Here is a 27,342-nt window from a genome sequence, read left to right on the forward strand (position 1 = left end):
AAAAACCACAGCAGGACATCCCAAAGGAAAGCAGGCAGACGCAAGCACATTCCCTCACATATGCATATTAAGTGCTTTTACAACAAAGACAAAGATGGTCTGTGTACAGAAAGAAGTTCTCCTCACCAGCATTATTCTAACAAGTACATCATTTTCATACATTATATTAAGAAATCTTTTATCATGTACACAAACACAAGTGGAGACATAAATTTCCTGGATTTCTCAACACTTAACTAGTATTTGTGTGAATTTTATTTCATAAATGTTTGTGTTTCATGATTATTAAATAGACAAAGTTTGTAAATATTATTTATAAAAGCTTAATTTTTTATAGCCAAATTTTCAGTCATAAATGCTCATTTAGAAACATAAAACATTGTTTCCCCTTATTTATAAGTTAACTAAATATGTATAAAAATACTACTGTGAAATCCCAAAGGCATCTTAAACATTTATAAAGAGTATTTTCAAATTAATTCATTAATTAACTAACTAATTTATGTATTATTTTTTCTTCAGTTTTTTCTTTTTCCTATCGTGTGTGTAACGTTAATCACTCCGGCAGCGCTGTGGTTTCTAAATTTGATTGCTGTAAACACCTTTCTCTTAAATAAATAAAATATTCACTTATATTCATTTATTTTATAAATTGATGTACTAAAGTAAACTTAACATAAAACGAAATTAAGGTAAAATTTTAATGAAATATGTGCAAAACAGTTCAGTCCACTGTCTTCATTTCACCGCAGGCAAACGGTAGGGCTACTATTACACGCGACTTCGAGCTTGAAGGACCCGAATCGTTTGAGCGGCGTTTAAAATACGAAACGCTCAAACACCGACAAAAAGTTTTTCATCGTGTCGAAATCTGCACCATCCTGACTTCTGTATCGGTAAACACCTTTAATACACTACAAACACAAATCAAAGAACAATATTATTGATAAATTTCTGTCAATACGACACAAAAGAACGAGTTATGTCCGGCTGCGCCGTTAGCTGAGAGGCTAGGTAAGACAGAGTGAATCATGGGAAGCTCGCAGGACGTTAACTCTGAAAAAGTCGATCAGTTTGGAAAAGAAAAATCCCCGACATCTGTTAGCCTGTTGTACATGTTACCTTTATGTTTTCCAGTTGTTTTCTTGGCAAATGGAGCGTTTTCTTGGTAGCCAAATTAGGTAGACAAACCTGCTAGCTACAGCTAACGCTAACGAACTCGTACATTAGCTAAGTAGCGAGCCTGAAGAGAGAGTTCACAATACGAGTTGTTGTCTCAGTAAAAGTTCTGCAATTCTTTGTTTTGCTTGACATAGTTAGTGGAATAGTTAGCAGTTGTTTGCAGACGTAAACCGTCAGTGTTTGTGGAATAGCATACATTTTTGCGGGTACTGTAGTTGCCATTAAAAAAATGGCCGTTAGTTTACAGAGAGACTTATGCAAGCTAATAAAGGTTAGACTGTGTTGTGATTTCTTGCATGTTGAACTCGGCTGAGAGTTTTTTTCGGGGTTGCAGGTGCAGCAACAACTTTCTACATCCAAGCCTAAGGGGTCCAGAGACATCTACAATGTTTCTGTACAACCTCACCTTGCAGCGTGCGACTGGCATTACTCATGCCATCCATGGCAACTTCTCAGGTATCCTGTTAACTTTTACTTCTTTTTTGTTAGACACCCCAAAAAGTAATGCTCAGTTTATACAGCTGTATTGTATGATTTTGTAATCTTCATCTATGTAAACTGAAAGAAACGAACAGGAATGTGTAACAGCTGATCAGTTCTAGAAAAGCATTACTTTTATGGATTTATTGAGCATAAATAATTCGTTTTTTTACATACTTGTCAATTGTATAGTCTAACTTTTGTTTAAGCTTTATAGTATATTGGACATCAAATGATCACTGCATGGCTTCCTTTCTCTCTAGGCACAAAACAGCAGGAGATTGTTGTTTCCCGAGGAAAGATTCTAGAACTGCTGCGTCCTGATGCCAACACAGGGAAGGTCCACACACTGCTCACCATGGAGGTGTTTGGCATCATCCGCTCCCTCATGGCCTTCAGGCTCACTGGTGGAACGAAAGGTAAGCACATTGATTTTTGTTTACCACATGGAATATTTGCGTTTACAGATCGAATGTAATTTTTTGACTATTTTTGTCTTACGCTTTCTTTTCTGTACATGTACTTTTAAACGGAAGACTACATTGTGGTGGGCAGTGACTCAGGACGTATTGTTATCCTGGAGTACCAGCCTTCAAAGAACATGTTTGAAAAAGTGCACCAGGAGACCTTTGGCAAGAGTGGCTGTCGACGCATTGTTCCTGGACAGTTCTTGGCTGTGGACCCCAAAGGCAGGGCTGTCATGATAGGTAAACCTGTGCATAGTTAACTTACAGAGCTATATCATTTTTAAATTAAACGTGGACGTCACTGTAAAAGGTGGTGACTAAAAGGATGCATATTTCAGGATAAGAGTACATTTGCACAAAACGATAAAATTGAAAAGTCTTGTCTTTATATGGTTTTCATTTAAATGCAGGTCACCACTTTGTTTTTATTTGCATATTACTTACTGTTCAACCTTGGAACTGGGTTTGTATAACAAATAAATCAATTAAAGTCTTGACTTTGGATAGTTTTCTATTGTTTACTTTCCTTTTAGGTGCTATAGAGAAGCAGAAGTTAGTATACATTTTGAACAGAGATGCTGCTGCTCGCCTCACCATCTCATCTCCTCTGGAAGCGCACAAAGCCAACACACTTGTCTACCATGTTGTCGGGGTGGATGTTGGCTTTGAGAACCCCATGTTTGCCTGCCTTGAGATGGACTATGAGGTAAGGATACTTTTGGAGAGCTTGCTTTCCCCCCCACTGTTTACAGTGTTGTGATTCTCTGGTCAGGTCCAAATTCCTTGTCTGTGAAGATTGTTGAATTGTAGTTCCAGAGTTGACCTACCAGATGTTATGGTGGACAATGCAGTGTTATTACTCCTGCCATTCACTTGTTTAAACATTTCCCCATTGAAATGATGAGTTTGCTCATGTCTCTTCTCTGACCTATCACTGGAGAGAATATAAAAGCCTCTGATCACTACATGCACACAGAACTCCAGCTTTATGGAACATACCACTCTAGTCATTCATCTCATTCAGCAATTTCTACTGTACTTTCTTACAGGAAGCCGATAATGACCCCACAGGAGAGGCAGCGGCAAACACGCAGCAGACTCTGACCTTTTACGAGTTGGACCTGGGGCTCAACCATGTGGTGCGCAAGTACAGCGAGGCTCTAGAGGAGCACGGCAATTTCCTAATCACAGGTAATCCAATCCATAACACTGCAGACAGTTGTAAATAATATAGGGTACAATGAAAATAGCAGCTCTTGAAATCTTAAGAATTGCACCTAGTTTGTAATTACAATTAAAAAAAAAAAAATTGTTTTTCAGTCTTACATGTAACTTGTGGTTATGATGTAGAAATGATGATTATCCTCATGTCTCTTCTCTGACTGATGCTGGAGAGAACATTGTCTCTGATCTCTACTCATCCACAAACATGACGTCTCTTTCCTGTGAGAGTTCATTTGTGCAAAATGAACAGTATCAAATGGGACCACAGCCTGCTCTTAGAGGGAATGGTGCCTGTAAATTCTGCCTGCATTAGTTTAGTAATGTTATTACTGTAAATTGGGTCCATGTCTGATTCTGGTTTTTGGCCTTGTGTAAAACAGTTCCAGGTGGCTCTGATGGACCCAGCGGAGTGCTTATTTGCTCAGAGAATTACATCACTTACAAGAACTTTGGAGACCAGCCAGATATCCGCTGCCCCATCCCACGCCGGAGAGTGAGTATTTAGGTGGTTATGCATCAGACAAAGAGTTTCAGGATTAAAGCCAGCTTTCATTCAACTAGCCTCAAACTGTAGCACTGCCAGCTGAAATGATGAGGTTTCATGTCTCTTCTCTGACAATTCCTGGAGACAATTAAGACTTCTGATCTCAGAATCTATGTTGAAACTACTAGTTGCAAACATATTCAGAGCATTCCTGTGTGGTCTTTGTGGTTATTTCTGTGTTCGCTGTTTGTGGCACAATATGAATTCAATGTAAGCGAACTTTGACTTGGTTTGGAACTGATCCACTCCGCTTCCTGTTTGTTTCTGCTCTGTATCAGAATGACTTGGATGACCCTGAGAGGGGCATGATCTTCGTCTGCTCTGCCACACACAAGACCAAGTCCATGTTCTTCTTCCTGGCCCAGACTGAGCAAGGAGACATTTTCAAGGTTACCTTGGAAACAGATGAGGAGATGGTGAGAGTTTCAGCTGCAGTTTGGGCATTAGTTGGTCATTTATTGCAAATACTTTTTTATAAAAAAAGTTTTAGCTGCACAGAGAGTTCTGCTGACTTACATTTGCAGCTCTGCAGCCGTGTGTGTGTGTGTGGGGGGGATAGGCTCTGCTTCAGCTCAGAGCTCACAACACTAAGAACCAGTTCACATGTGAATAAACTTTGGCCAGATTCCATTTACACTTTTTACTAAAAAGCATCAGTGTGGGTGATACATGATTTTTACACGTAAAAAACACGTTGTTTTTTGTCTTTTTACAATTTATTTCCATTCCGTTTCCACTTGTGTTACTTGTGGTCAAGCTCTGCCTCTGACAACCTCCGCGTGTGATTTGAGTGATCGGACTGTAGTCTGATAGCTCTGCATTCTAGGTGTATTTATCCTGACTTTTTAAGTGAAATCCGAATGTGATGTAAGGTGTAAAAAGGCCCTAAAGGAATGAACAAACCATGAAGTCTGAAAGGGGGTGTTAGTGGTACTCGATATTTGTCAGTTTTGACTTGATACATCAGTTTTGTTTTTCCTAACAGTGCATTATAGCACCTGCCCTTCACTATGTTTAAACAATATTAGAATGTTTGAATACAGCTAAATTTAACGTAATCTGGCCTTTTATAAGTTTCTCCAGCTATATGGATGAGTGAAAAGCATGAGAGTTGGGTGGGTGTCCTTCTTGATGAATAATGACTGTGCTGAAATCTGTTGAGAGTGAACTGTCAAGGCTGGCGTTTCTGCTTCTACCAGTGTGGTCTGACGAATATGCAGGAAAAAAAAATCTATTCCCAGAATTTTTGATTGGTGCTTTAAATATCTGATTACACTAACTCCCCACAAGTAGACAGACACCAGAAACTGGGATTGTTTAGCATTTCTTTTTCCTGATTGTATAATTGATACTGTTTCTTGAGGTGAATTTGAAGTGTGTAAAATTGTTCTATAAACAGCATTTTTCACTACCTCCTAGGTCACAGAGATCAGGATGAAATACTTTGATACTGTTCCTGTGGCCACAGCCATGTGTGTGCTGAAGACTGGTTTCTTATTCGTGGCATCAGAATTTGGAAACCAGTAAGTTGCGACACACATTCTCTCCTGAAAGTCAAATAAAGGAAATAGGCCTGGAGTTCAGTTTTCTGAATGATTTTATTCTCTTTCACTGAGTGGTCATTTTCTGTAAACATGTCATTCGAAAGGACATTTCATTTTTCTTTGACATTTTGACGACACCAAGGAATCAGAAAATGCAAGGACAGATTAGCATTTTATTTTATTTTATTTTTATTTTTTGGCTTAACATTTCTGTGGTCTCTAGCTCACTGTATTGACTCTCCTGCTTTGTGGTAGTGTCCTCTGATGTGGTTGCACTCTGTACTGTTGAAGTGATGAGTGTTTAATGTCTGACAGTGTTATTGGAGAACTAAAACTCCTCTGTCTGTGACCACACACGCTAAAACTAGCTATCTTTCTGTACCTGAGCTTTGTTTCTTTGTGTTAGTTACCTGTATCAGATAGCTCACCTGGGTGATGATGATGATGAACCGGAGTTCTCTTCTGCCATGCCTCTGGAGGAAGGGGACACCTTTTTCTTCCAACCACGACCCCTCAAGAACCTGGTGCTTGTGGATGAGCAGGAGAACCTGTCCCCCATCATGTCATGCCAGGTAAACTTGTGAGACTGTGCGACATTGCATACAATCACATTAGGCGAATTCAGTCTGATTTTGACCTGATTTTGTTGCAGCGTACAAATTTCCAGTGCTGATCCCGAATATGAGTGTCGGGTACGCGGAATGCCCCATGACACCCTGGCAAAGTCTAGCTTGTCAATGTTTTTGTATTATTGTGCCTAGTAGAGATGAAACGGTTACCGGTTTCACGGTAAACCGCGGTAAAATTAAAGACGGTTAGTAGTACCGTTTGAACTTTACAGTATCGTTAAAACCGCAGTCGATTACCACGGTGTGAAAACTCGGAGATTCAGAGATATTTCAGCCTTCTAAGAAGACCGAGTCTGACGTTTGGTCATATTTTGGGTTTTATAAGAATGCAGAAGGAAAGTTAATTGAAGATGACCACCCTGTCTGCAGAACGGGCCGAAAGAAAATAGCGGCGAAAGGGGGCAACCCATCAAACTTTACGAGTCATTTCGCGACCACCACCCGCTACTTTTTAGAGAATGCAAGGTTAGCTTTAACGTAGAAGTCTGTGGGGACTTCGAAATAGAAGAAATGTCACGGTTTGTGTGGTTTAACTTATGCTTATGGTTCGTTAATAATATAAAATGATGCTTTTAGCGTCAAAAAAAAATCGGTGAGTCAACTGTGAATTCGAAACTAAAGCTTTTAACACATTTTTGTGGAGCAGTGTCTCCAAAATGAGCTCTGAGTTAAGTCACACAAGCTCTGAAATGAGACGCTGCAGAAGTTCAATCTGCACAGCTCCCCTTTCTCGTCTCGCTTGCAGTGTTTACTGTCTGAGAAGAGAATAACACCGTCTCAAATCACTCAATGTCCCCTACATGGGGCACTACTGTTCAAACAAACACGATCATCATTAACCAGCAGTTGAGTTTTAAATAGGGAATTTGTAATCTATTGTTAATGTTGATTATAGATGACTTAGTCGAACATTTCATGCACTCTTCGGGTGAAGGTTTTGCTATTTCATGATCCACGAAGTGCACTACATAGGGAAGATAGTGTGCTTTGAGACGGGACCTCGCGAGTAAACGCTGTGTGCTGCTTTTAGGAAAAGCAGAGTTTCAGAGATTAAACTTTAGGAGTGTTTCTGCCGCAGCTCAGATGCGCGTTAATTTTAAGTTATGTTTTAGTTTTAAAATGCTTTTAGAGAAGCAGCTCCACAGGTGAAGACACACTGTGTGAGTTCTACACTGTCTGCAGCTCACAGCACGGTCATGCAATTCCTCTGTGATTTTGGCTGTTTTTCCTGGTGCACTGTGTTGATTAGGGGTTCAGCGCCACAACGGCACAATAATGCTGCAGTTGCAGTTCGGACAGAAATCCCCCGAGTTCAACACTTCTTAGAAGTAGTAATTTTCCATTAAGACCCACCTCAGAGTTGGTTAAGATTTAATTCTCTATGCAGGGAAATCCCTAGTTATTGTAATTAATAATAATAATACTAATAATAATAATAAAATAATTACAACAGTAATAATAAGAATAATAACAGTAAGAGTAATAATAATAATAATAATAATAACAGTAATAATACATTTGCTATTCTTTTGTTTACAGAGTATTACAAGTATTGTAATACAAAAGTAATACTAAAAATGTATTGACCTTATTTTTTTAATGTTTATGCAAACAAAAAGTGCATATTGCTGCCAATTCTATTTGTGTTGATATAAAAGTTGGTGAAACGAGTTTCAGTTTGTGTATCAGTATTTTTAAATTTATTTTACTTTTCAACACATTTGAACAATATCGCGATAATACCGATAATTGTGATATGAAATTTTAATATCGTTTCATCTCTAGTGCCTAGTTTGACATCTCCTATGATGCATTTATTGATGTTAACCAATAGAACAGATTGTGTGTCCGTGAGCATATGTAAACAACAAAGAAAGGGGGATGCTGCTATTTCAGCAGTCATGTGGAGAGACGAAACAGAAGAAAGGCTGAGCTGTGGCAACAATACTCCTTCCTTTTTGATGTTTCCCTGAGGGAGTCCCATGACAGAGTCCAGAAAGATAAATGTTGGCGAGAAATAGCATTTATAGTGGCTGTTTATATACAGCAAACCTGGTACATTTTATATAATGTTTATGTTAACACATTTGTTACCTCAAGTTCCCTTTGATGGATGGACGTGTCCCATACTGTCCTCTTTGTGACACCCAGGAACGGGCCACAATCATGTTGTGTTGGGGTTTTTTTCTGTTTTTTTTCCCCCCCCTTTTTCTTTATTTTTCTTTTCAGAACACAAAACCGCCACTGTTGTACATTCTGTAGCCATGATTGACAATTTCTTGGTCCTCCTCTCTGACGATCTATGGACTCGGGCAAGGACGTGAGCGATGATTGATTGTTTCATATCAAGCTTGTAGTGTTGCCAGTCTCCCGACCAAGACACGGCACAAGATTATGGCACTAAGATACTGACTATCGTGAAAGACAGAAATATTGTGTCGTCTGATCCGGGCATAACCCCCTGGGTTTAAAACGGAATAAGAGAGAGAGGACAAAAAAAAGACTCCTATAAGTCTTAGTTAAGATTAATATAAGTGTGGGCCAGAGCTGAACTTCTGAAGACAGTATTAAAAAGGTCGTTATTTCAGCACTGCAAGTAAGCATGCGTTCAGATGAGTGAATTCTGCAAAAATTTTGCAAAGCGGAGGAGTGGAGTGAATCTTCGTTAAAGGTGTAATTGGTGGGAAGTTTAACACATCAAGCGTTCTAAATGAATAGACTCGAAAAATTAGTTCTTATTGCCCTTCATTTTGGAGGAGAAAGACGAGGACAAAGTCCACCAGGTTTAACTTTTTTCTGATCAGTCCATGTTAAGGTTATCAAGTGCCTTGAACATCACATCTAGCAAGCAGAGAGACACAGTATCGTGAATAAATAACTAACCAAGCTAAGATGGTAAAGAGTACTTATTGTCTATTTCTCAAGGTTTTTTGGCATAACTCAAGAATGTAGATGATGGTACATATGCCAGTGAATTGAAGTGCCTTGTGCTGCTGCAGTTCTGAAACCATAGAGTATATAAGACTGATATGGAACATGCATGCCTTTTTTTTTAAAAAAAAGAAAAAACAGATTATGCAACATGTGCTTTTCTTAAGTACGTCTGCGAATGGCACATTTTCTAACATTAAAATTGCCCAACTTGATAGCCGTTGCGATAGATACAGGCTTTCCAGGATTCCCGATGCTATCGTCAGTGTGCTCAAACCTTCTGCCAGGTGAGCTGGGCTGTTTGCGAGAGAACTATGTGGGCGTGCTATTTGATATCAGTCTCTGATATTGCGTAAACTCTGCCTGCAGTCTTGGTGTGAATAGGTGCAGTGATGTTGAAACTTGTTCAGCTAAAAATCCATTGATAAAGGTTTCAGTTACGTAAAATGGGAAGTAAAAAAGATAATGCGGCCAAATTAAAAAATGAGACTTCCCAGGCTTTCTGATGTTACTTGACTCCAGCTGGCGGTCAGGCCTCATTAGAAGCAGTCAGGCATGTATTGAAGATTAGACCTGAGGAGTCTGTTCTTACCTCTGTGACTCTTGTAAAGACCTTATAATGTTTGTTACCTTACAAATGTTAAGGTTTATACATATCGGATATGAACAGTGCGTTGCTGTGAATTGGTTTGGTCAAATGGTCCGCTGTTTGGCCAGTGCGTGTTGAGTTGGTACACAGCATCTAGTCCAAGATGCAAATGGATTGTGCGTGTTAGTGTACATCTGCTTCCTGTAGAGTCCTCACTCCAGAGTTGTTATGGTTTTGAAAATCCAACAAAAGGCATGGAATATAAAATTGTACTTTCCCAGGCCTGGAATACCATGGAAAATAAGTGCTGGAAGTGTTATGGAATTTCTTGGACTTTTCCCCATGTGGTTTGTCATAATCACAGTAATGACAAAAAAAAGGACACAAGTCAAATGTGTCCTCGTATGGGCTAGCATTACTAACATTTGCTGACATAAGCCCTGGTTAGCCACAGGGTAATGTACAGATTGGTTTTGCAAACTTTGTGGAAGGTGTTTGACGTTCAAATACCGGCGAAGGAAAAGTAACAAGCCAAATTAACTCTCTGCATTTCCTATCATATGTGGCTGAACGGAATGAAGTGGGCAATGGTTTCCGCCTAATCATTATGATTTGCATGGAAATTGTGTGTGTGTGTGTTTGTGTGTGTTTATGTGTTTTTACAAAATCATTCTTTACAAATGAAACCGATGGAAACATTGAGAACAGGGAATGACTCGGGTGTCAGAACATAGACGAGTCAAAATTCACTTGCAATGTTTTAATATTTAAATAATGTATGTCTTTCAGTCTATGTTAAAGTAGTGCTGGGCAATATTTAGTAATAATAATAATAACCATAATAATATTACTGTATCACAGGGTTGCGTCAGAATGTCTGAATAGTCACAAAAATGTTTAAATCAAATAGTGAATCATATGCAAATGATCTTTTCTGACATTACTTGTTCTTGTGTTTAGGCGTGATGACAAATGAAAAAGACAATGTCTGAACTCTGTATTCCACCAGAGGGCACTGTCAAACTCACGTTTTGGTCAGAGGCCCTAGTCATTGCATCGTTTCTTGCCCAAACACCTGAGGTTTTCTGTTGATGCAGTTAAATGTGCCATAAAAACAGTATGAGAGCTTTCACCTTTCAGCGCTAATGTGGATGAGAGCACTGCATCTATTATTTATAAAGCATGCTTGAGATGCTTCCTGAGTTTCCATAAATTTTGGATTTTAAACAAATCACAATTAACTGTCAGGGCTTGGATACTGTTAGTAAAGAGCTCAAAATGAAGTTTTATGCTATCAAATATTGCTGTTGCTGGAAAAAACTGAAAAGTGATATCCTACCGTACATCATGGTGGATCAGTGTAGATGTATCTCAGTAACATGCCAGATGTTTGTAATGGTAACTTCATAAGTCATGAAATTCCACTGTTCAAAAAATGTGTGAACCCTGTCATTTATAGTTTCTTTTACTTTTGTTTTACTTGACCTCTTATTTCTGTCTTTTTTTACCTGCAGATTGCTGATTTGGCCAATGAGGACACTCCTCAGTTGTATGTAGCGTGTGGAAGGGGACCTAGATCAACTTTGAGGGTTCTCAGACATGGATTGGAGGTGCATGTGCAGAAATGAAAGTTGAAAGTTGAAACATGCAACTGAAAGTTAATGTCTGTCACCATAATGACAGGATTCTAAGAACATCTGTGGTTTGACATCATTTAGGCACTTTGTGGTTTTGCATACATGCATTTTTGGTCAGATATTTGTGTATAGTATGTTCATGCATACATGTGCCCACAGGTCTCAGAGATGGCTGTCTCTGAACTTCCTGGTAACCCCAATGCTGTGTGGACCGTTAGGAGGCACATAGAAGGTATATGCCTTTTGTTTGTTTTTTTTTTAATTTTTTAATTTTTATTTTTTTTGTGAAAAAGGTTTTTAATTTTGTCAGGAATGGAGTAATGCAATAATGTAGCAGATAATGCTTGGGGAAGATTTATTTGCTGTGTCCTTCAGGAGCCGTTATTGGCAGTGCCTACATCAGTCCCTCCATGAAAGACGTTGTAAAAGATGAGTTTTGGCTCCAAATGGCTCACCATTAACAATGAGTGCACTTTCCATAGCAGAGGAAATAGAAACTAGAAAACATCTCATAGGCGCTGTGTGCTGTCTAGTAAGAGACTGCATGTAAAGTCACATTCTTTTAACCAGCTGATTTTACCTAGAATGCTGTGCAGATCTGGGCAGGTAAAACCAGAACAACAGCTAGTCGAGTAAAGACATCTTTAGTTATAAAGATGTTATAAATGATACCATAAAAGAAAAATTACTAAATGATAAGTGTAAAGATTACAGTGATGTGACAAAATACTTGTGGTAAAGTAATTAAGGTAGTAATAAAAATATATAACACAGTATAGAGACACAACACAGAAAATACAACCATAAAACTCAGGCCGAGCTGTATGTCAGAGAGAACAAATGAGTCCTTAACTCGGATTTTAAAATGTTGATATTAGAGGAAGACCTAATGAAAATTGTCTGACTGTTCCACAATTTGGGAGCAGCCACGAAAAAGGCACAATCTCCCTTTCCCTTAAACCAGAAACCATGGAATGTACGTGTTCATGTGTAGGGCCTGTGACATGTTGTGTAAAACTAAATGAATCAGTTCAGTAACTGTGGGTTTGGATGGGCAACAGACATGATTATTTAAGTCTCACTAATTAAAAAAAACATCTAAAACGAAAAAACATGGAAAGTCTTGAATAAAGTCCTTGTCAGTGCCTGCTCTTCCTAGTAAGTGAAATAAGCAGCTGCTAAGGGCCCAACAGCCACCAGGAGCCACTCTAACGACTTCTACAACTGTATCAGTATGTTGTTTAAGATGCTCAAGCGTGGGGACAAAAGTAACTGGCTAATCATGTCTCGAGACAGAACATATGCATAATATCATAAGGAAAAGTAGAAGATGGTGGGGGGGCGGGTGAGCGCTATTGTAACAGTGAGGCTTGGTGTTGGAATAAGCATGGATGTAGCCAGACTGCGTCTAAAAGGCAGCATGTGGTGTTCCAGTACTGTGTTCAGCTAAATCCCATTTCACACCAGATTCAATAACCACACCGCGCAGCATGATACATGCTCTAATATTAATGAGCGTAGCCTTTTACACCCGCTGTGCATCACGCGGCACTGTGCGCAAAGCGCAAAAATACTCTGTCTTTTTGATGTGTCCATGCGCAGCATGCTAGCAGTTTCTAGAAGCAGTACAAAATGCAGGGTTTATGCTAGAATATTCAATCTAGGCTAATAATCAACTTTACAAATATAGTTTTAACTCTTTGACAAGGTGATAGTGATCCCTCTATTGGTAATGTTGTGAATCCTCCTGAATCTCCCCCTCTTCATATAGCTATATATCACATGGTCAGGAGGCTAGCAACAGTCATGGCAGCTAGTCAGATTTTTATTGTTCATTTTTTTGTTTCATCTACATTAAACTTATTTAACCAACAAATGGATAGTACAGATACACATATTACATGAAAATGTGATGCAAACAAATACTGCTTTCGCCTTGTCACTTTTGTCGCATCCGGTGTGAAATAAGAGTTGCAGAGTGGCACGTCACGTCACATCGGGTGTGAAATGGGCTTTAATGGTGCTTTCACAGGTGTACAAATCACCCTCTAATACGCCCCATACCATGACAGATACTGGCCTTTGACCTACATGCAAGTAACAACTTGGTCCTTTTCTTCTTTGGACCGGAGAATATTATGTTCATTTTCATCATTTCCATAAACAGTCTGAAAGGATAACTTGCCAGACCACAATACACATTACCACTGTGCATCACTTCATTTTTGCTTTGAGCTCAATCCCAGAGACGTCAGCAGGGTCTCTGGACATTGTTGATGTATGACTTCCACTGTGCATAATACAGTATTAACTTGCGTTTGTGGATGCAGCAATGAACAATGTTTATTCACCATAATTTGTCAAATATTCTCATGCCCATGCGGTGATCTCCATCACAGAAGCATGCTTTTAATATAGTGCTCTCTGAGGAGTTGAAGGTCTCAGGCATTCATTTTGGTTTTCAGCCTTGTCTTTTACACACAGATTTCTTTGGGTTCCCTGAATCTGTTAATATTGTGCACTGTAGAGGGTGAAATACCTAAAATTCTTAACTGTTTGAGGAGTATTTGGATTTTTTCACTGATGCATTTTTGGCAAACCGGTCTTATCCTCGAAGCTCCTTTCATACCCAAGCATAATTATATTACCTATTTAAGATGTTTTTGAACATATTCTCTATGCTTCCAGTCTGAAATTGCCCCTGCCCCAACTTTTTTGGAATGTGTTGAAGGCATTAATTTTAGAATGAGTGTATATTTTACGAAAAACAGTGGCGTTGATAAGTGAAACCTTGCATATTTTAGCTTTGCGCAGTCTATATTTAAATTCACTTCAAAGAGGATTTATAAATCACTGCTTTCTGTCTTTATTTTATTTTACCTACTGTCCCAACTTTTTTGGAATTGGATTTGTATACACCATTTTCTTGTGTTGTTCCTTGTGTGATCCATGCTGTACTTTATGTTGGAGCAGAGTGACAGGTAAAGGTCTGTGGCAAGGTTCTCTGGTTCTTTTTAAACTGCAGATAGTCCTGTGTGGCAGTGGTAGCACAGTGAGGAGTATTATATGTGAAATTTTTAATTTTAATGAAAACTGACTTTCAGATTGTATCTTTGATATTTATTCAACTAGAAACCTACGAAAAGACTTTCTGGCTACACCAGACATGTAGATTTTTGTGTGTATAGAGTTCAGTGAAAAGAGTGGCTCTTGGATTTATTCCGCCTTCATGCAGTACCTGTAGATTCTTTTAGGCATGCTCTCACTTGCAGAACTATTCAGTAAGTAGGATCCTGATGAAGGTTAACTTTTCTCTGTCACACAACAACTGGCTGGTTTTCAGAGTGCTATGCAGTGCATTGTGGGTAATCTATTCCCTGCCAGCCACTTTTCCTAGAAATCATGTGATCTCTGCTATTTGTTCAGCAGTCTGTGAGAGTCCCTGAGCTCTGCAGGTTGTGTGACTGAACTGCACACTCCTCAGATGGGGCTGTTTTACTGTGTGAAATTACTTTCATTCTCTTTGTAATATTATCTGGCTTATCTATGCCTGAGTTAATAATTATCACATAGTAATCTCAACCTCACATATGTTTAGTTTCTCCATTATTTATAAAGTTATGTTTTTTAAGCTGCTAGCCTGACCTTTTCTTTGAATGTGTAGGTCTGACGTATATGTACATTTCTACAGTTTATTTTCATCTCATTATGCAGTGTTAACCAAACCTGCGATGATGTAGAGGTGTTGGTCATTTCTTTCTGTCTATATTTTAGGTAATGATTTCGAAAATCACTGACACCATAGTTTCCTTCTTTCAGTGGAGCAAGCTGACCAACATCCGTTTTCCATTTCGCAGATGAGTTTGATGCCTACATCATTGTGTCCTTCGTTAACGCCACTCTGGTGCTGTCGATTGGGGAAACTGTAGAAGAAGTGACAGATTCAGGTTTTCTGGGTACTACCCCAACCTTGTCCTGCTCTCTGTTGGGGGATGATGCTCTGGTGCAAGTAAGTAATGTAACTGTTCTTCCACAATCTGTCCTTCAGTCCCCATTTGTGATAAACATTGCTGTAATATCCAGAGCACTTGTTTAAACAAAGCCTTTAAACCGCACCCTGAACTTGTCTTCTATCCACCCACTCCTTTTTTTAAAGCATGCTATATTTTATCGTGAGGAAGTCGGCTAAGGTGCTGTGTTAAGACCTCACAGATGCCACAGCAGTCTGTGCCAGGAGCTCAGGACCACAACTGTTCATGCTCCCTTTGAATGGGCTGAAGGTTGTCTCACTGTCAGGACAGAATGAGGCTGGCCAGAGGCATCATTCAGGTTGTGTGTACTGAATTAAACAGTGTTCTCCTGCAGTTCTCCTGACAACTGATGCTACTTCCATGGCATGTTTAGCCTATTAGCCCTCACACTCAGTGTAGCAGTAAGACATCACAGTATGGACAAAATACCCTATTGCCATAATGTTGTCACATGTTGCATTTACAGTGATTTGCACTGATGTGCATTATAGTAAAATGTATTGATAAAACCTGTCATGTGACATAATAAAAGATTAACATGAATTAATGTTATCAAACTTTTGTTTAAGCTCACATTAATGTGTTGATATATTCAGAATAGCCGGGGAACACTCATCTAGAACATCTAAGATGTGCATATTGCAGTGTTCTGAGAGATCAGTATTTGTACCTTCACTCTTAAAAGATGGGTCTTCAAGGGTTCTTTAGTTAAGAAATTGGTTCTATATAAAACCCTGAACACTCAAAGAACCCTTTGCATGATTAAAGGGTTTTTCTGATAGATGGAAAATGTGCATGAATGTGCTATGGACAGTTCTACCTTTTGGGTACAATATAGAACCATTTTTTTGTGTGTGTGGTTTGTAATTTATAAATTAGGGAAGATGTGCAGTGTGTGGGAACTGGATTAACAGAACTGAGTTTAAAGGGAGGGGGACTGTATAACAAGGAGCTGTGTGTCTTAAGGTTTATCCAGATGGCATCCGCCACATCCGAGCAGATAAACGTGTGAATGAGTGGAAGACACCAGGGAAGAAGACCATTGTTCGCTGTGCTGTCAACCAGCGGCAGGTGGTGATCGCTCTGACAGGAGGAGAGCTGGTCTACTTTGAGATGGACCCGGTATGTGTATGGCAGAGAATGCTTTTTTTTTTTTGCACTGCTGTTTTAGTACCACGAGTTCTTAAATTAATGGTTCAGTGAAAAAACAAACTGAGTTAAGTAATCTCAGATAGACATGATATTGATATTATCTATAAATTTGAATACAGAGAATGAAAAACAGTAGTAGCTGCCATGTTAAAGCCTGAATTTTGGCTGTGCTTTTGTTTTGTCAGTATAATATACATTGGAATTAGAATTATAAGGTTATGTTTACGTTCAGGTCAGTTTTGAGGAACTGAAGATCAAAGTTTTTATTTGTCCAAGTCATTGAAAATGGCCTTTTTTTAGAATGGACAAAACACAGGTAGAGCCTGTTTTTTCTTGGCGCTCTAGTTTAGAATTATAAGATTCTGCAAATAAACCCAAACTGGTATAGAAACTTTGTCGAACATACTAAAAATACAAGAAATGTTGGTAAATATAAATGCAGCTTTGTACATTTAAGTATTTGAACAGGTTAATTTCACAGTATGAATCTGCTATGTCAGCATGAGAATTTGGTGCAGTGGACATGGTACTATGCAAGTTTATTTTAAATGTGCTAGTATGTTGATAGGATAAATGTGCTTTTACATCATTTTGAGAGGGAAGTGGCAGTGTTAAAAAAAAAAACTGGCTCCAATGTGGTCAACATTAGAAATATTTTTCAGTTTCAAGAATGTGTCTGTCTTGCTGTTCTCTCTCTAATCTTATCTAGCTAGATAAGCAAGGTAGCTAATATTTTATTTCGTAGCAAGCTAATAACCTTCAAAAATGACCATATTAGCTGATTTATGAACAGTATTCTTTAAACTCAGCTTGCAGTTCTCTTTTGTAGAGATGATGTAAGTAACTGGCAGTAGATTAACTGCATCCAGCTTGAACAAGGGCTTCACTATTGTTACAATGACAAACTGTATAACAATAGAAGAATCGTTTTTCGGTGCTATAAATAACTATTATATATAAAATCATGTACATTTTCAGCCAACAAACTATTAAAGAACTATTTCACCATGCAAAGAGCCTTTTAAGCATGCAAGTGATTTTATATGGAACCGATGGATCTAAATAGACCCATTGCTCGTCCTGTTTAAAAAAGCAAACTTAGGAAATCTTTGGATGTTTGATTGCTTTTTGGGCTATTTATTTAAATTGCACTGGTGGATTTCATCTCTCTGTAATAACCCTCTTTCTCTGCAGTCGGGCCAGTTGAATGAATACACAGAGAGAAAGGAGATGTCTGCGGACGTTGTGTGCATGAGCCTTGCTAATGTCCCTCCAGGCGAACAGCGTTCACGCTTCTTGGCAGTGGGCCTGGTTGACAACACAGTGCGCATTATATCTCTGGACCCCTCGGTATGTTATCTACTTTTGCTTTCAGTATAGGACCCATGCATGAACAATTTCTTTACCAGCCTCTCTACGTGATGAGTTGGATAGATTTGTTGTTTAGTTTGGAACTGCATTGCTCTGACAGTGTGAATATGATTTCTGTGCTTAAGCACACAGCACTTTCCATGAAGTTTATGTGACTCGTTTTTTTTCGTTATTGTTTCTGTAAAAAGTGATGATCTGAACTTTAACTTGAATAAAATGATTAAAATTAGTATTTAAATGATCACAAAAAATACAAGTATCTGTATTCACCTTTAGTGTGATGGTTTTGGGCTGTCCCATTTCGCTGACATTGACGTTCTCTGAAATATTTTCATTAAAATCTTCCAGTAATAGTAGAATTAGTGTTATTTTGTTCATTTTCAGACAATTAAATAATAAGAAAAATCATTATTTTTCCCTATTCATTTATTTAATTTACTAAAGTCATTTTAACCTATGTCCCACATTTTATGCACAACCCTGTTACCCAAAACTGAAAAAAAAAAAATATATCAATTTACTGACTTGTACAGGAATTTGCATCATGATGTTGTTGTTTTCTGCTGAATCACAGTCAGACAAGTAAATATTCTCAATTTTATTCAAATTTATTTGGCTGCATGGGTAAAGCTGTTCCTCTCTTAGCAAAGTTATTGTTAGAATAAAGAATATATTTTGATATGTATTTTTTCATTTAGGAAAACTCTTTAACCAGGTAGCCTTCCCACTGCAGAAGTGTGCCAACATGCTAGTTTGCTTGTCTTAAGTGTTACATGCTTTCAGAATGTAGTTATTATAAATTAAGTACTGTTAGAGCAAGTAGTTGATGATTATATGGTAATAATATCAGGGACAATGTAAGCTGTAGGGTTCTGCTCTGTGATGCTCACATGTGGTAAATGTGGTTTGCTGTGATAATTCTGCAGGTGATAATCGTTTGCCTAAATTTAGCTCATCGTTCAAGCTTAATTTTCACTCTCTCCGTTGCCTTTCTGGGAAACAGGACTGTCTGCAGCCACTGAGTATGCAGGCTCTGCCTGCACAGCCGGAGTCTCTGTGTATAGTGGAGATGGGAGGCGTGGAGAAACAGGACGAGCTAGGAGAGAAAGGCACCATCGGCTTCCTGTACCTCAACATCGGCTTGCAGGTAGCACACGATGCACAGCTCTCTGCTCTGTAGGATGATGTACAGCTCTGCCTTTTTTCCTGATTCGACTCTGGGATTCTCTCTAAATATCTTCTGCCTTTACCTTTTTGGTTGGTTTTCTGTCTATAGTGACTGTCTAACCTTATCTGTGTCTGTCAGAACGGTGTTTTGCTGCGTACAGTGCTGGACCCTGTAACTGGAGACCTGTCCGACACTCGCACCCGCTACCTGGGCTCTCGCCCTGTCAAGCTCTTCAGAGTGAGGATGCAGGGCCAGGAGGCTGTAAGTGGAATAAACACAGAATTTGAATGCTGTGTGTTAGGATTTGTTGTTTTTAAATGTGTTTTAATTAAATTTTTTTTTTGTGTGTAATCATTTTCTCTGTTATTTCTCTCCAGGTGCTAGCCATGTCTAGTCGTTCCTGGCTGAGCTACTCATACCAGTCGCGTTTCCATCTGACGCCGCTGTCCTATGAGACTCTCGAGTATGCTTCAGGATTCGCCTCAGAGCAGTGTCCCGAAGGCATAGTGGCCATTTCCACCAACACACTGAGGTAATGTCTATTCGCATTTTTATTTTTATGAGTGTTTAATGGTTTAGTAATCTCGCATTCACTTGTTTATGGGGTTTCTGATACTCTGAATAGTTAAAACCAGTTGTAGCAGACTCCTTAACGGTCTGTATTCATTTTTGTCTAATAAGTTTGTTGTACTCTCAGACTACACAGGCAGATCTATTTGATGTTAACTCTGTCTGAGGCAAGTTTATATCAATTTAGGCATGCAGTTTAGAATTAAAGAAGCAGACTTTTGACACCAGTTGTGTTTGTGAATGGAGTATATGTGTAAATGAATTTTTAGCTGAATCATCACTTCAAGTCAAAGTGAGGGGCTTTAGTGAAAGAAAATTGCTTGGCTAAGAACACTGACTTAAGCACTCTTACACATGATTACAATAGAACAGCTATTTGTTTATTTGTTAACATTCGTTCATTTGTTGATGATGATGATGATGATGATAATAATAATAATAATAATAATTATTATTATTATTGTTGTTGTTGTTGTTATTATTACTATTACTACTGCTGCTACTACTACTATATATTCAGACACTTGAGTTGAATTTAATTGAGCTACTTTAAGGTGCACCCATTGCTGACGGACACTCAGTTGCATGCACACACAGCTTGCATTCTCTGGAGTGATAGAGCTCTATACAATACCTTTGGATTGCGTTAAGAGTGGCGTTTGTGATCCAAAACTGAACACCCAACATCAGTACCTGACCTAACTAATGCTCCGGGAGCTGCAGCCAATCCTTACAGCAGCATTTCAAAAGAACAGAGACTGCAGCAGGAGGTGGGGGACAAGCTCCCTCTTAATACACTTGAAGAAATGTTTGAGCAGATGTCTTCATATATAATGTGTGTATATATATATATATATATATATATATATATATATATATATATATATATATATATATAAAATTTTTTTCATTATCATGACATCGTTAGAATACACTTTTCTGAGCACATTGTGGATAGCGTTAATATTTAAAGGACACTGATCAACTTACAAAGAGAGCATATTTAATTCTGTTTAATTGGATTTTAATGTAGATGAATAAGTAATTGTGTTTATAGTCTTTGATAGTATTTTTTAAATTTGGTACTGTAATTCCTGCCCTTGTGGGTTCTGATAGGACTAAAATCACTTAGAACCATTCGTAGCCTAATAAATACATTATCTTCCCTTACCTTGTAAAAGTAAGCGCTCTTAAATAGAATTTAACTCACTCGATTTAGTAGACAGATTTGTGAGAGGTGTCAGCCTAATCACTAGAGTGTGCATACACTGTGTATTGAGGCCAAGTTAAATCATTCTTCCCAAATGAAAATGGATATGTTTGTACATGACGGTATGGAAGACGGAGGATTCCAAACAAAAAATATGCACTCTAAATTTATGGAGCATTGATTAACACTTGAGTGAGTAAAATGACATCAGTTCTCTGAGATCAGTATTAGACCTCAGATCTCTGTAGACAGGTCATAGTTTTTTTTTCATCTTGTTCAAACTGCATTCTGACATACCAGTCATGAGTACTTGTGATGTTTTAATATTTAAATAATGTAGATCTTTTTCCTCTCAGAACAGCTAATTTGTTTATATGTTAAGTCAGTGCCTGGTTATAAATTTCAGTATGATGTTTTCAGATATGTCCCAGTATATTTATTAGAATTAAGTTAATGGACCCATACTTCCTGAGTGCATGTATATTTGTGGCTAAAAGAGTGCCTTTCAAAGCTGACATTGCTTGTCTTGTTTGGAATTTTTTTGTTTTTTTTTAGAATTACACCAAGGGCAGCCTTATGTAGTGTGTTGTAAACATTAACTAAACAGAAAGCACAGTGTTTTGTGCACTGAAGTTGGCTAATGGACATACTTGAAGAGCAGTGGGTTTTTTTTTCAGTGTTCTGAAGTTGGAATGTGCAGATTGAACACTGATGACTGATTAATCTTTATTAAAATCTTCTTGTCCTCCCTTTTGCTTCCCCTCTCCGCTGGCAGGATTCTGGCTCTGGAGAAGCTGGGTGCCGTCTTTAACCAGGTAGCCTTCCCACTGCAGTACACGCCACGCAAATTTGTCATTCACCCAGAGACCAACAACCTAATCCTCATCGAAACAGACCATAATGCCTACACAGAGGCCACCAAGGCCCAACGTAAGCAGCAGATGGCGGAGGTGAGAGCACAAAGCCTATAGGCATGACATTTCAGGGGACTGGTGAGTTAGTAAGCCCCTGTTTTTTTTGGCTCACATCTGTTCCTAATGTCTCTTAATTGGGTGAAAAATCATTAATGGTGTGAACTCTAGTGTTTGGTGGTAAATTCTGTTTACATTCAATTATTTACATGTTGAGTAGCTTTGATTACCACACCAGTGTTCATTGACAGTGTAGTACTAGTAAACAATGCCTTGGTCAAAGTCAAAAGAAGGTCATGAGAATTGAGTTTTGGAATTTCCTGGACCTCAGTTTAGGTCCCATGAATCTAGTAGGACTAAAATCTCTATCTCTCTCTCTCTCTCTATCTCCAGGAAATGGTAGAGGCTGCAGGAGAGGATGAGAGGGAGTTGGCCGCAGAAATGGCTGCTGCCTTTTTGAATGAGAATCTTCCAGAAGCTATATTTGGTGCCCCTAAAGCCGGATCAGGACAGTGGGCATCACTGGTGCGCCTGGTCAACCCCATCCAGGGGAACACACTGGACTTGGTCCAGCTGGAGCAAAACGAGGCAGCATTCAGGTGGGCAGGGGAAACCCAGGGGAAAGTACTGCAGTAATGGTGCTGGTGAGCTTACATGTCTATTTGTAGTAATCAGTGGAGATGATTGAGTTAAGAAAGAACAACTGCCTTATTTTAAACCACCTCCAGTTTTGTTCTGAATGACTATACATGGTTCTCTTTCTCTATATAGTGTGGCTGTATGTCGATTTGCTAATGGGGGTGATGACTGGTATGTGCTGGTGGGCGTGGCCAGAGATATGATCCTTAACCCACGCTCAGTGGGTGGTGGCTACATTTACACCTACCGCCTTGTAGGGGGTGGAGACAAGCTGGAGTTTTTACACAAGGTGAGTGAAAGAGGAAAATACGCATGATGGACCACCGATTGGTCCCACATGTGAACTTGTGGCTTAGGACTGAAATCCCCCACATATCAGTGTTCCCACTAAAAGGTTATGTAAGCATTACGGGACAGACGAAGGTTGTGTTTGGAGTGTTTTTCTGCAAGCATCTGAAAACATGCTTTTTGTTTTGCTAATGTCTAATGTGAAGTCATTACATCTCTTGGTAAACACGTTTATGTATTTAATTATCTTGATGTACCCTTCAGAACCCTGGTCACTGTGGCTGTTTTATTGCAAGTAGCTTAAGTACTTGATGATTTTACAAGTGTTCCTAAGAGGAATTCATTTTTGCGTGGTTTTTCTGGCAGACCCCAGTAGAGGATGTTCCCCTAGCCATTGCGCCCTTCCAGGGCAGAGCCTTGGTGGGTGTGGGCAAACTACTGCGCATTTACGACTTGGGCAAAAAGAAGCTGCTCCGTAAGTGTGAAAACAAGGTGAGCAGATAATAGAAGCCTGTTATTTAAGTGCTTTGTCTTCTGAAGTTCATTCCAGTCCAGATAAAATTGCATCATTGAAATGCAGAAAAGCAAATGTATTTACATCTAGTTTGTTTTTTTTTACCAAACATACGAATATTTATATAGTAAGGGAATGTCACAATCAGAAAAACATCAATAAGACGGAGGAAAAAATAGGAGGCTCTTTTTGAGGGAACTCTTTTTGAAGGAGTATATTTAAAGATGTTGTGTTCATGTAGTCATGTGATCTTATACGTACATGTTTATGTGATGTCCTATATTGTTTATTTTTGCCACTTATTAGCAAACACTGTCATTTGAAACTGGTGATTGAATTTTTTTTTTATTTTTTATTTTTTTATTTTTTTACCAGTGTATAAATTTGTCTTCCAGTTTCTGCCCACTGTTCTATAGAAGGAGGTTCAGTCTTACACAAATTTTGTGTTAATGCTTTATTTGCTCTCAGTAGTATCCTTGTGAAATATTTATCATTATCTATATCATGGTCATTTATGTCTCCAAAGTACATAACTTTACATTCTTTTGAGACTGAATAGCCCAAGTGTATTTAACCACATTGTATACATTTTCCCAAAAAGAGTGAAGTTCGTTACATTTCCAAAACATGTGTATGATTAACCTCCTTATTGCCACGCATCTTCCAACATGGTGGTTGATGACCAGTTTGTTTACTTCTTATTTCATGTTATAAAATAGTGGGTCAAATTTTTCCATCCAAATTCTTCACATATCCTCGAAATAGTAGTCGTATGTTGTTATACACATTTTAGTCCACTTTTCCTCTGTGATATCAGTGCTTAGCCCTCCCATTTAGCTTTAATGTACAGAATCAAGGAAGCTTGACATTCCCTCAGGCTATGGTTAAAGCTTCACTACAGTATCTTCAACTGCATATAAGGCCTTGAAAGTTTGTTTTTGTATTTCGGTTATAAGATAGTCCTTTAGTTCTCAAAAAAAAAAAAGATATATCTAATTTTCTTAATTCTTGGAAATTCCTCACATTTCCATTCTTTACAGTTCTATGTACTGCATTGATTCCCTTTTGTTCCCCATTTTCTGAAACTCTGGCTTGGTTTAAGTCTTGTCAGTAGCAAACCAACTTATAAGTTTTATTTGCCTTTCAGATTTTATTAAATCATTTTATTAAATCAAACCAGATATGTAGTGTGTGGGAACGTATTGGATTTATTAAATCTTGTAATATCTTTTTCATACTGCAGATAAGGGACTACACGGGACATTGTTCTACTCAGTGTAGGAAATTCTGTCTTCTCAATGTCTTTGTACCTTGCTCTATACATCTAATTAATGACCCAAATTGTGCTGACTGAAAATCGTTTGCTAAGAAGATTTGCTAGTCATCCCACCGTTGTCTGTGGCCAGTTGTAATGTGGAGTACTTTGTTGTTGATTTCCTACCATTCCATATGAATCTGGAAATCATTCTAAATTTGCAAACTTTCTTGAGGTATTTTAATCAGAAGTTATTGTAATAAGTATAGAAGTCTAGGAACAACATTTGATTTTAATTATTTCGGTTTTGGGGATAAAATCTATTGGCCGGATGGACCAGTTCTCAGTGTCTCTCTTGAGCTGTTAATAAACAAATGTTTAAAAGGTTCAACAGGATATATTTTCAGCCCCTAAAATGCTATTGCTTTGAGGTTGCAATAGCCAAGAGACCAACCTTTAATAATGATTTTGTAGCTTGAAGGGCTTGCTTAGACATGCAATAGTCAGGCGTTTCCATGACTGATTATTTTTTAATAGTTTGTAAATTGTTAATTTGGTACCTGCAATAAAAATGTGTTATGATCTCTCTGGCATTGTCTTCTTACTTTTGAAGCACGTTCCAAACCTGGTGACGGGCATCCACACCATTGGCCAGCGCGTGATTGTGTCAGACATCCAGGAGAGCCTTTTCTGGGTGCGATACAAGCGCAATGAGAACCAGCTCATTATCTTTGCTGATGACACGCATCCACGCTGGGTCACTACTGCATGCCTGCTCGACTACGACACCATGGCCTCAGCTGACAAGTTTGGAAATATCAGTATTGTGAGTCCTATATTGTGTAAATGTTGTATTGTAGGACAGATGTTACAGCCTAAATATTTTTGTTTATTTTAACTTTGGTTAATTTTTAATTAATTATTTTCATTAACATTGATGTGATTAGTAATTTTGTGCGTGTCCTCTCTTAGGTTCGTTTACCACCAAATACCAGCGATGATGTGGATGAGGACCCCACAGGGAACAAAGCCTTGTGGGACAGAGGCCTGCTTAACGGAGCGTCGCAAAAGGTACCTGCCTCCACTTACCCTCACTCCCGTTCCTGGGAAAACTTATAGTCAGTTTGGCCTTGCCTCCGTGACTGTCCATTTCTAGGTCAGTGTTTGTGTCTAAGTGGTGTTGTGGTCTCTTCGACACACACCCAACCCTAGACTTGCCCTTCGGAAGAACTAGCTGGAGTCCACGTTGTGGTCTGCCCCTAAAGAGCTCAGAACCAAGTCTTGTCCACATGCCAGACATCATTATGAGCAAATCAAGAGCCTGGAAATGCTTAGGTAGACACTGGGGAAATTCCCTGTGTGACTTGTGTCGGGATTTTATTGAGATGCCAACAGTGTGTGTAAGCAAGTGAGGGGAGGAATGGGTGGGTTGACATTGACTTCTTGTCAGGAAGTTTGGCTTGCATGTGCATGTTGGCATGCAACCATAAACTGGACGGCACTTGGTCAGTAGCTCAACGTAGTGACTTATACTTTGTTTAGCTAATAATAGGAGCATTTGCATTGGTGTTCTCACACTGCCGTCACAAAAAAAGCAAATTAGTGACTGTTTTCCGTCTAGAGTTGATATCTGTGGTGTTACAGGCTGAAGTAATTGTGAACTACCACATTGGAGAGACAGTTCTGTCCCTGCAGAAGACCACCCTTATCCCTGGAGGCTCGGAGTCTCTGGTGTACACAACTCTGTCAGGAGGTATCGGCATCCTGGTGCCCTTCACTTCCCACGAGGTACATCTCCACTTAAAATCTAAAGGCATCTGCTGAGACCCTTGATGCTTTTGTAGGGTCATAGTTCCTTATCCCCTTAACGCCTGCCTGAGACGTTGTGTGCAGAGTGGCCAAATGCATCATGTCTGTGCTCTTGCACCACTTCCTCCAACCCAAAAAATGAGTTGCAGTGTCCTCATGCATTTATTTATTTAACAGTTGAGAGTAGTATTGCAAGTTCAAATACTTTGTTCCTTTTTGGGAGTTTTGACAAAACCAAGTTTCCTTTTGGTGTTTTTGTTAAGTGTGTATTTGTTAATGAGAGAAACATCTTGAATTGTATTGGAGGTTCACAGCTTTGCTTCGTCTGCCCTCAGGACCATGACTTCTTCCAGCACTTAGAGATGCACATGCGCTCTGAATTTCCTCCACTGTGTGGCAGAGACCATCTCAGCTTCCGCTCCTATTACTTCCCTGTGAAGGTGTGTAAATTCGCATGCAAGTCTCACACACAGTCACTTAATCATACACACTCTGGATGAACAAAACTCTTCACCCGCAGTGACATGTTCTTGTAAATGCATTGAGTAAAGTGTGGCTGTGGAGCAGGTCGAAAGTTCCTACTTTGTGACCTTGTAGTGTTTGGTATAGTGTAGTGCATAACACCTCTACTCTCCACACTGCAGACTGGAGTTGGTTCCCCTACCTTCGCAAGCTCTCTAAGCTATACTAGTAAGAGTCCTTGGGCAAGACTCCTCACACTACCTTCACCTACCTGTAAATTCTCAGATTGTAATGTGCTTTGGATCAGAGCTTCTGCCAAATGTCAAAAATGTAATGTAAATGTAAAATATTTTATGGGCTGGTTTCCAAAACAGTCCAGGCCTAGACTTAATGTCCAATGATAATTCTTCTTTGACACTGAAATTCAGTCCAAAAAATAGGCTTAATTCATATCCTGTAAATTGGTAATATATGTCCAGAAGTGGTCAGACGCTCTTTCTGATTAGTGAATTTAGGTACTTTAAGGTGAACACTCTGGATGCTCTAGAGCAGCCTCACATGAGCCTAATGTCACAGTGGCCAGTGCCAAGCACCAGCTAGAGAGGTATAAAGCTTCCCATAGTGGACTGTAGAGTAGTGAAACTGCATTCTCTGGAGTGGTGAAGCTCCACCCAGTTTTGGAGTGATGCTTGTGAACCAGATCTAATCATCCAACATCACTACCTTACCTGACTA

The 27,342-nt window shown here is 38.9% G+C and overlaps 1 protein-coding gene across 1 annotated transcript in view; it reads left to right on the forward strand.

Moving 5' to 3' along the window:
- Positions 1 to 784: 784 nt before the first annotated feature.
- Positions 785 to 27,342, forward strand: part of sf3b3 (splicing factor 3b, subunit 3) — a 28,666-nt gene continuing 2,108 nt past the window's right edge. Inside the window, exons 1-26 of the mRNA XM_036584725.1 lie at positions 785 to 896; positions 1,517 to 1,638; positions 1,926 to 2,081; positions 2,199 to 2,369; positions 2,663 to 2,835; positions 3,179 to 3,320; positions 3,734 to 3,846; positions 4,176 to 4,313; positions 5,317 to 5,420; positions 5,848 to 6,013; positions 11,105 to 11,200; positions 11,387 to 11,459; positions 15,085 to 15,236; positions 16,225 to 16,380; positions 17,605 to 17,760; positions 18,785 to 18,928; positions 19,088 to 19,210; positions 19,327 to 19,481; positions 21,505 to 21,679; positions 22,034 to 22,239; positions 22,412 to 22,568; positions 22,934 to 23,059; positions 24,950 to 25,162; positions 25,309 to 25,407; positions 25,981 to 26,124; positions 26,481 to 26,585. Coding sequence (XP_036440618.1) covers positions 1,569 to 1,638; positions 1,926 to 2,081; positions 2,199 to 2,369; positions 2,663 to 2,835; positions 3,179 to 3,320; positions 3,734 to 3,846; positions 4,176 to 4,313; positions 5,317 to 5,420; positions 5,848 to 6,013; positions 11,105 to 11,200; positions 11,387 to 11,459; positions 15,085 to 15,236; positions 16,225 to 16,380; positions 17,605 to 17,760; positions 18,785 to 18,928; positions 19,088 to 19,210; positions 19,327 to 19,481; positions 21,505 to 21,679; positions 22,034 to 22,239; positions 22,412 to 22,568; positions 22,934 to 23,059; positions 24,950 to 25,162; positions 25,309 to 25,407; positions 25,981 to 26,124; positions 26,481 to 26,585 — 3,513 coding nt within the window. The 5' untranslated portion in view covers positions 785 to 896; positions 1,517 to 1,568. The remainder of the gene's footprint in view (positions 897 to 1,516; positions 1,639 to 1,925; positions 2,082 to 2,198; positions 2,370 to 2,662; positions 2,836 to 3,178; positions 3,321 to 3,733; positions 3,847 to 4,175; positions 4,314 to 5,316; positions 5,421 to 5,847; positions 6,014 to 11,104; positions 11,201 to 11,386; positions 11,460 to 15,084; positions 15,237 to 16,224; positions 16,381 to 17,604; positions 17,761 to 18,784; positions 18,929 to 19,087; positions 19,211 to 19,326; positions 19,482 to 21,504; positions 21,680 to 22,033; positions 22,240 to 22,411; positions 22,569 to 22,933; positions 23,060 to 24,949; positions 25,163 to 25,308; positions 25,408 to 25,980; positions 26,125 to 26,480; positions 26,586 to 27,342) is intronic.

The sequence above is a fragment of the Colossoma macropomum genome, unplaced genomic scaffold (assembly GCF_904425465.1).
Source record: "Colossoma macropomum unplaced genomic scaffold, Colossoma_macropomum, whole genome shotgun sequence".
In the NCBI taxonomy this organism is placed as follows: Eukaryota; Metazoa; Chordata; class Actinopteri; order Characiformes; family Serrasalmidae; genus Colossoma; species Colossoma macropomum.